The sequence below is a fragment of the Colobus angolensis genome, unplaced genomic scaffold, assembly GCF_000951035.1.
Source record: "Colobus angolensis palliatus isolate OR3802 unplaced genomic scaffold, Cang.pa_1.0 Scaffold54, whole genome shotgun sequence".
Classification (NCBI taxonomy): domain Eukaryota; kingdom Metazoa; phylum Chordata; class Mammalia; order Primates; family Cercopithecidae; genus Colobus; species Colobus angolensis.
Window position 1 is genome coordinate 7,483,124 of NW_012118932.1, and position 9,820 is coordinate 7,492,943.

General features: G+C 37.2%; 1 protein-coding gene across 2 annotated transcripts in view; it reads right to left on the reverse strand.

Annotated features, from left to right (window-relative positions):
- Window positions 1–1,896: 1,896 nt before the first annotated feature.
- Window positions 1,897–9,820, reverse strand: part of SRP72 (signal recognition particle 72kDa) — a 36,780-nt gene continuing 28,856 nt past the window's right edge. For both annotated transcript variants that reach the window (XM_011961239.1, XM_011961238.1), the window contains 3 exons: window positions 9,023–9,060; window positions 3,738–3,897; window positions 1,897–2,707 (listed from right to left, as the gene is read on the reverse strand). In XM_011961239.1, coding sequence (XP_011816629.1) covers window positions 2,530–2,707; window positions 3,738–3,897; window positions 9,023–9,060 — 376 coding nt within the window. In that variant the 3' untranslated portion in view covers window positions 1,897–2,529. The remainder of the gene's footprint in view (window positions 2,708–3,737; window positions 3,898–9,022; window positions 9,061–9,820) is intronic.

A 9,820-nucleotide genomic window follows, 5' to 3' on the forward strand; every position in this document is an offset into this window, starting at 1 on the left:
GACTTCGGGTAATCTGCCCATCTCGGCCTCCCAAAGTGCTGGGATTACAGGCGTGAGCCACCGCACCTGTCCGGCACAATTATTATTATTTTTTGAGACAGAGTTTCACTCTTGTTGCCCAGGCTGGAGTGCAATGGCACGATCTCGGCTCACTGCAACCTCTGCCTCCCAAGTTCAAGCGAGTCTCCTGCCTCAGCCTCCCAAGTAGCTGTGATTATAGCCATGAGCCACCATGCCCGGCTAATTTTGTATTTTTAGTAGAGACAGGGTTTCTTCATGTTGGTCAGGTTGGTCTTGAACTTCCGACCTCAGGTGATCTGCCCGCCTCGGCCTCCCAAAGTGCTGGGATTACAGGTGCGAGCCACTGTGCCCGGCCACAATTATTTTTTAATGTAATAAACTTATTTTCCTTCATTGTATCTGTTTCAAATAGACTTGTAAGGAACAATAAATGGCAGGCTCCAGAAGGTTTGAGTGATGCAATGATTTTTAAGGTTGGCTGTTCCCAATAGCATTAGAATTGCTATGCTTAATAACTTTTTCAAAGGTTTACTTCTGTTTATACACACACCAAGATGAATTTTCAGTAAGTTTACACTGAAACTTACCGAATCTCTCAATCCCATTAGATCAGTTTTGTGGGTTTGCTAAGAGGGACAGTACACACAATTTTGATACTCAGCTTAAAAGAAAATTCTTGGTTATACTAACCAGGAAGTCCTCCATAAAATGCCAACACCCAAAACACCTTAATCCATATTCACTGCTAAAATATTTTATTTTAAAATGTACCACGGTGAATGGATGTATCCATACTGGTTTTTATAAATGTACACATACACATCCATATATTTGACAAAGTATATATATGTACTGGTTAAAGACCTATCCAAAAGAGGAAATATTTCTAGAAAGTTCATGTATTTATACTTCATTTGACAATTAAAACTTTATTTGACCAGAAGTTTCAGTTGCTTAGCAATGACTAATGCTATCAAATAATGACAACTAAATTGAGAACTGTAAATTTCACTGCTGTGCCTTGGGTTAAAATTTTCAGTGATGGAATCCTAAATAAGTAACAGTTATTCCTATAATGGGGTATATATTCAGAAGTAATAAATATCCGTCACTATTACCAAAAGACTGTCCTCTGTAGGGCTCAAAAAAGTATTATGCCACAATACATCATTTGTATTTAAAAAGGATCTCTTTGTTTAGATGCCACTGCAGATTCTACTTTTACTGAACAGAAAGGCAGCACCCCATATCTTTCTTGTAAAGGAGGAAAGTCTTTTATAAAAAACTCTTTGAAGAAGTTTTGGTAGTTACGTTCAGAGTCAAACACAGCAGCACTTTATTAACAAGGACAGAGTAATGTTATCACAAGGAAATACTTCTAAGTCTAAATTAAATGATATGTTGGGCAGCATAAAATGAATACTACTAACAAGGGCAGGCATCTCAATGTGTCTGTCTCACAGCTGTTCAATGTGAAAGTAGTTTGTAAGCAAGGAAAGACAAGAGCAACATTTACACCACAAATTGACTGTAAAATATTTCATTACATTGAGAAAGGTAATCAATGGTCAAAATCCATAACCAGAAGGAGACACCATTTGAGTATCTATCAATGGGCCAAACAGATCTGTCAGATTTTAATACTGCCTGGTATGCGAACTCAGATACTGATTTCCTCTCTATGTAGGAAACCAATGTTCATGTTCTTGATAACAGTCATTAATCTTTCTGATTGAGATAGTCCAAACCCATCTGACCTCAGAACACTAGGTCTAAGAGTCAACTTCTTACATTGATATATTTTCCTTGAGTTCTTTCATGGTGCTGTATCAGCATGTTACATAATCTGAAAATGACATGGGGCACAAAGGAGTCATATATATATAAAAATATGAAAATAATCCCATATTCCGGTATCACATGACAGAAAATTTATGGTTAAATTATTTAAGACATTTACTTTTATTTTTCTTGTGGCCATCCATTTAATTAAGTGAAGAACATCAGTGTATTAAGAAGGTCCCTCTTTATCACATGATATTTCTAAGCAGATATTTAGGAATGCTCAGAAGATTCCACTTTCAGTCTCCTAAGGCCTCCTAAGACATAATTTAAAGTGGGACTTGAACAGAAACAAGTATCTTCAGACTCCAGCTGAAATTGTAGAAATAGTTTCTGTTTAAATCCTGGGAAACCTTAGATAAGGTATGTGAAACTGAAAAAAGATTGAATCAGCACACACAAATAAAGGATACAACAGATACCAAGATGGGTAAATGCCCAATTATTTTCAGTCCTCATAATCTGTACAAAGCTATGAGGCAACCAGTAGGCCATATCTCACTAGGCAGACTTTGAGGAAGATGTTTCCCTATTTGAAACACAAGAAATTATGAAAATATGGAGATGAAGAGGGAGCAGTTCTGTGCTTCTTGCTGTGTTACCTTTATTATATTCCTAGTGTCACTGAGACTAGTTTAAAAACAGCCTGCAACAAGAATATTCTCATCACCAGCCACCTTTTCCACCTTTCTTCTTTTTCTGTTGCTGTTTCTTTTTTGTTGCTGGAGCCCCTGCAGGTTTCTGGTGTCTTGGGGGTATGATGTTACTTGTAGAGGCAGATACTGTTGCAGCACTGCCAGGTCTTGGGGAGGTGGGTGGGCTGCTCACAGTTTTACTGGCATCCCTGAAATCATTAGATCAGATCATTTTTGGTCACTCATATACTCAACAAAGGGATAGTATAAAAATGTATGTATATGGGTTTTACTTATCACACTTAACCCATTTTACTTATCACACTTAACACATTTTCTACTTCTTTTAAGGTAAGCTCCCCAACTCCCTATTGACTTTTCTTTTGAATAACATTTTTACTGTTTTTATTGAAGAAAAGTAAAACATGGCACACATGCCAATTTTTAGAAAGCATAGAAAATAAAAAATTTTATTTTTTTGAGACAAGAGTCTTGCTCTGTCCCTCAGGCTCCAGCCCAGGCTGGAGAGGAGTGGCGCCATCTCAGCTCACTGCAACCTCTGCCTCCTGGGTTCACATGATCCTTCTGGGTTCATGTGATTCTCCTGCCTCAGCCTCCTGAGTAGCTGGGATTACATGTGCGCACTACCACACCTGGCTAATTTTGTATTTTTAATAGAGACAGGGTTTCACCATGTTGGCCAGGCTGGTCTCGAACTTGCAACCTCAGGTGATTTGCCTGCCTTGGCCTCCCAAAGTGCTGGGATTACAGGCGTGAGCCACCGCGCCCAGCCAGAAAAAATATTTTTAAAATAACCTATCATCGACCATGCAGAACGTATTAACATTTCTAACACTTCTTTCTAGTCATATTATTTATTTACATCTGTTTATCTAGGCATTTATTTAGTTGAATGACTCTATATTTAGTTGCCTTTTGAGACTTTTCTTTAGTTTTTATAATACAAATAGTTTTTACTATATATATTTCACAATATATATTTGATTATATTGTAAATACTTAAAACTATTTGACTGTATTGTAAAAACTAAAGGAAAAACTAGTCTAAAAAGGCAATATATTTTCTTTCATTTACATAAGTGTAGTATAAACATTTATCAAAGATACATCACTACATTTCTCATACTTAACATATATTAAATTCTCACTAGTAGCCTTGAGTCAGTATCAGAAACAATGTATGTTCTAAGTGCCCTCAATTGTGGAGCGATAACTTACAGTTCAGATGAAGCTCCTGCAGTTGCTCCCTGGGTCCCTTTTCCAATCTGATCCTTCTTTTTACCCTTCTTTCTTCCCCGGTAGTAAGAACGTTCTCGCATTGGCAGCCATCTTTCTGGATCTGGGGTAACTTTTGGGTCATAATTCTTAGGCAATTTTCCTGCATAATAATTATAAAGAGAGATGTATCATAATATTTTCAAGATAGTTTGATTTAAACAACGTCTCTAAGCCTGGGAATAAATAACATTAAAATGGAAATGAATTTATTTGAGAAAATTTAATTTGTATAATCTAGCAGGCAAAATGGCCTTACTTTTTGTTATTATTATACTGGGATACATGTGCAGAACGTGCAGGTTTGTTACATAGGTATACACGTGCCATGGTGGTTTGCTGCACCCATCAACCCCTCATCTACATTAGGTATTTCTCCTAATGCTATCCCTCCCCTAGCCTCCTACCCCAACCCCGCCACAGGCCCGGTATGTGATATTCCCCTCCCTGTGTCCACGTGTTCTCATTGTTCAACTCCCACTTGAGTGAGAACATGCAGTGTTTGGTTTTCTGTTCCTGTGTTAGTTTGCTGAGAATGATGGTTTCCAGCTTCATCCATGTCCCTGCAATGGATATGAACTCATCGTTTTTTATGGCTGCATAGTATTCCATGGTGTATGTGTGCTACATTTTCTTTACCCACTCTATCATTGATCGGCATTTGGGTTGGTTCCAAGTCCTTGCTAATGTGAATAGTGTTGCAATAAACATAAGTGTGCATGTGTCTTTAGAGCAGAATGATTTATAATCCTTTGGGTATATACCCAGTAATGGGATTGCTCGGTTAAACGGTATTTCTGGTTCTAGGTCCTTGAGGAATTGCCACACTGCCTTCCACAATGGCTAAACTAATTTACACTCCCACCAACAGTGTAAAAGTGTTCCTATTTCTCCACATTCTCTCCAGCATCTGTTGTTTCCTCACTTTTTAATGACTGCCATTCTAACTGACGTGAGATGGTATTTTGTTGTGGTTTTGATTTGCATTTCTCTAATCACCAGTGATGATGAGCTTTTCTTCATGTTTCTTGGCCACATGAATGTCTTATTTTGATAAGTGTCTGTTCATATCCTTTGCCCACTTTTTGATGGGGTTGTTTGTTTTATTCTTGTAAATTTGTTTTGAGTTCTTTGTAGGTTCCGAATATTAGCCTTTTGTCAGATGAGTAGATTGCAAAAATTTTCTCCCATTCTGTAGGTTGCCTGTTCACTCTGATGGTAGTTTCTTTTGCTGTGCAGAAGCTCTTTAGTTTAATTAGATCCCATTTGTCAATTTTGGCTTTTGTTGCCATTGCTTTTGCTGTTTTAGTCATGAAGTCCTTGCCCGTGCCTATGTCCTGAATGGTATTGCCTAGGTTTTCTTCTAGGGCTTTTATGGTTTTAGGTCTTAGGTTTAAGTCTTTAATCCATCTTGAGTTAATTTTTGTAAAAGGTGTAAGGAAGAGGTCCAGTTTGTTTTCTGCATATGGCTAGAATCCTTTCCCCATTGCTTTTGTCAGGTTTGTCAAAGATCAGATGGTTGTAGATAGGTGGCATTATTTCTGAGGCCTCTATTCTGTTCCATTTGTCTACATATCTGTTTTGGTACCAGTGTCATGCTGTTTTGGTTACTGTAGCCTTATAGTAATAGTTTGAAGTCAAGTAGCATGATGCCTCCAACTTTGTTCTCTTTGCTTAGGACTCTCTTGGCCATACAGGTTCTTTTTTGGTTCCATATGAAATTTAAAGTAGTTTTTTTCTAATTCTGTGAAGAAAGTCAAAGGCAGCTTGATGGGGATAGCACTGAATCTATAAATTACTTTGGGCAGTATGGCCATTTTCACGATATTGATTCCTCCTATCCATAAGCATGCAATATTCTTCCATTTGTCTGTGTCCCCTCTTATTTCCTTAAGCAGTGGTTTGTAGTTCTCCTTGAAGAGGTCCTTCACATCCCTTGTTAGTTGTATTCCTAGGTGTTTTTTTCTTTTGTAGCAATAGTGAATGGGAGTTCACTCATGATTTGGCTCTCTGCTTGTCTATTATTCGTGTACAGGAATGCTTGTGATTTCTGCACATTGATTTTGTGTCCTGAGACTCTGCTGAAGTTGCTTATCAGCTTACGGAGATTTTCGGCTGAGACGATGGGGTTTTCTAAATAAACAATCATGTCATCTGCAAACAGAGACAATTTTACTTCCTTTGTATTTGAATATCCTTTCTTTCCTTCTCTTGCCTGATGGCCTTGGCCAGAACTTCCAATATTATGTTGAATAGGAGTGGTGGGAGAGAGGGCATCCTTGTCTTGTGCCGGTTTTCAAGGGAATGCTTCCAGCTTTTGCTCATTCAGTATGATATTGGCTGTGGGCTTGTCATAAATAGTTCTTATTATTTTGAGATACATTCCATCAATACCTAGTTTATTGAGAGTTTTTAGCATGAAGGGGTGTTGAATTTTATCAAAGGGGGAAAAGGCCTTATTTCTCAGCATGACAAAAAAATTCAGAGGCCATAAAGAAAAAGACTTCACAGATACATCTATATAAAAATTTTAAAATCTTCATTTAGTAAAAAATATATTTCTAAGAAAAAATTTAAAATCAAACTATATAATAGAAGAGTGGAAAAAAATCCTTAATATAAAAGAATTCTTGCTGATCAATATGTAAATCACTCAAAGAAAAATGGACTCAGTTATAATTAAGGTAGGTCAGGAGAAAGAAAGTAATTCATCTTCTGAACAGATGTTCACCCTCACTAATTAAAAATGAGAAAGGTAAAAAACTCTATCAGACTCGTAAATATTAAGAGCAGTAATACCTAGTGTTGGTGAAATGGTGAGAAGCACTCACCAGCACTATATTAGGAGAAGTGTATACTGGTATAGCCTTTGTGGAGAGCAATTTAATCTGACAGCACCATTAGAAATTTATAGACTTCTAGAAATTTATCGTGTAGAAACCCAAGAGATACAAAGTTAAGAACAGAGTATTCCCTGTGATGCTCTTTTTCTTTTTTTTTTTTTTGAAGATGGATAGGGCAAGGTATGGGTGGGCTGATATTCTTTAAGACAGTAAAATTAATGTCTATCAATGAAGATGATTACATTATAATATGCCCACAGTATAGCAACCTATTCAACTGGGTTAAAAAGTGAAGTGCAGGCCAGGCGCAGTGGCTCACGCCTGTAATCCCAGCACTTTGGGAGGCCAAGGCGGGCAGATCACGAGGTCAGGAGATCGAGACCATCCTGGCTAACACGGTGAAACCCCGTCTCTACTAAAAATACAAAAAATTAGCTGGGCGTGGTGGTGGGCACCTGAAGTCCCAGCTACTCGGGAGGCTGACGCAGGAGAATGGCGTGAACCTGGGAGGTGGAGCTTGCAGTGAGCTGAGATCGCACCACTACAGTCCAGCCTGGGCGACAGAGTGAGAAGCCGTCTCAAAATAAACAAATAAATAAAGTGAAGTGCATCTATTAATCTGGAAAAATGTTCTTTGCAATTCAGTCTAAAGTGAAGATTAAAACAAATTATATTATGTTCAACTTTCAGTACCTAATGATGTATGTTTGATTCTATATATATATACATATACACACACAAAAATGTTAAGTAATTGTCTCTGGGAGCATGTTTTTTTGGGAGAGGGGGACAAGCTCTCACTCTGTTGCCAGGCTGGAGTGCAGTGGCGTGATCTCAACTCACTGCAACCTCGGCCTCCCAGGTTCAGGCGATTCTCCTACCTCTGCCTCCTGAGTAGCTGGGATTACAGGCACACATGAATAATGCTCAGCTAATGTTTGTATTTTTAGTAGAGATGGGGTTTCACCATGTTGGCCAGGCTGGTCTTGATTCACTGACCTCAAATGATCCACCCGCCTTGGCCTTCCAAAGTGCTGGGATTACAGGCGTGAGCCACCATGCCCAGCCGCAAGCATGAATTCTGGGCAAGGAATTTTACACTCTTCATGCCATTCTATAATGATAAGTATCAACTACCTTTGTTTTTAGAATAAGCATATGTCACTTGTAAATTTTAAAAAATATTCATCTGGAAAATACAAAAATAGAAAAGAAAGTAAAATTTTAGGTTATTATCACCTACAGCTATCAGCTGTTTCCTTGCAGTATTACTAATACACAAAACAAATATTAAATGTTTGCCAATTTTCAAGTACTGTGACAAAAGAACCAATAAGACTTCCAGTTAAAGACAGTGAAATGGATACAAACATTAGCTTGTGTACCTTCCTCGAACTCCACTAAAATGGTAATAAAACACATTAAAGGAAGAACAGAAGAAAAGATATTGTCAATAAAATTTTGGTAGCTGGAAAAGAGATGGAGGAGTAATAATAAACTTAGCTAAGTCTTGGGAAACCCGTATCCTAAGATGGCAGAGAGCAAAATCAAGAAATAACCTGATTTATATCATAGATTCCTCAAAACCTCAGGAACTTGGGTGGCTCCAAGGATAACATCTAATGAGGTAAAACAAAGCACGGTAATGTCACCCAATGTTTCCAGAGATTAAAGCCACACCCCAAGCCAATCAATGCACGTTATTTTCCTGGTTAATAATTCAAGGCTGGACACTGACCTACTTGGCCAAATCAGATTAATGAGAAATACCTGCCAAATCTGGAGAGGGCTTCTTTGTTGTGATGAATATAAATGACAAGTATGTGGCCCTGACTGTTTCCAGTATACACTGTATGACTCTAATGGAATTCTGTTTTGTGGACAGCAGAACAAAGAGAGAGAAATACTGAGTCAACCAACCTTGATGTTAACATTCCTCTAGACTGCCAACTTTATAAACAGTAAATTTTCTTAAGCTAGTTTGATGGAATTTTGTAGTTATGTGTAGCAGAAACATCATAATGTGTAAGGGCTTACTTTTGTGCCAGGCACCACTCTTAAGAACTTTACATGTAGTATCTGATTTAATACTACAAGATATATACTATCATATTCCATTCCACATATAAAAAATTCTGGCAGGTATATTAAATAGCCTGTCCACAGTCACAGAGTAAAAGAGGGAGCAACAATTTGAATTTAGGCAAACTAGTGAATTGCAATCTTTAAAGTAATAGAATAAAATTAAATGTTAGCTATAGTCAAGATAAAAAGTTTTCAAAGATATAAGAAAGGGCAGTACATTTATGTCCAAATATTTCTATATGGGGCTAAAATCAAACATTTATCTTGTAGAAAATTTATAAAGATTTTTTAATGCCTTACCCTTCTTTTTCTTTTTCTTCTTTTTCAAATCTCCCTGTCTACAAAGAGAAAAAAAAAATCATTACCATCTTTGTGATAAAATATTTATAAAGCATTAAGTAAGTGCTCTGTAAGAGTTAGTTGGGCACTTATCATAAACATGGTTTAAGACTTGGTCTCAGCTCACCAAAGCTAACAAACTAGTTAAGATTTGATTCAGGTTAGGGTCCATTAAGCTTCAGATACTATAATTTTTGGAAGGTACTTTAGAAAACAGAGGTGACAATTCGAAAACAGATTCTGTTTACATTGAAAAATTTTTTTCAGTGGCACACATTAAGTCTATGTAAAAAGTAATCTGCACAAGCATGAATATCTACAATCCCTTGGTAAGTTACTCTATGTTTGGCATGACTTTAGAGAATAAATTTTTTTGCCAGAAGAACACGTGTAGGTCAGATACATGCAAAGAATTATCTCTGGAAGGAGACGCAAAACAAGTTACATTGGTTATGGCCCTGGGAGGGAGGTGGGTAGACACAGATGGAAGACTTTTAACTTACTCTTATACTTTTTTATCTTTCATATTTTAAAACCTGTGAGTTTATTAATTTTTTAATGTAAGTAAAATATGTATTAAGTACATTGACCAAAAAAGGCACTAAAAAGGGCATACAAATTAACACTTCAAAATAACTGTCAAAGGCAGGGGGAGGGATAGCATTAGGAGATATACCTAATGTAAATGACGAGTTAATGGGTACAGCACACCAACATGGCTCATGTATACATATGTAACAAACCTGCATGTTGTGCACA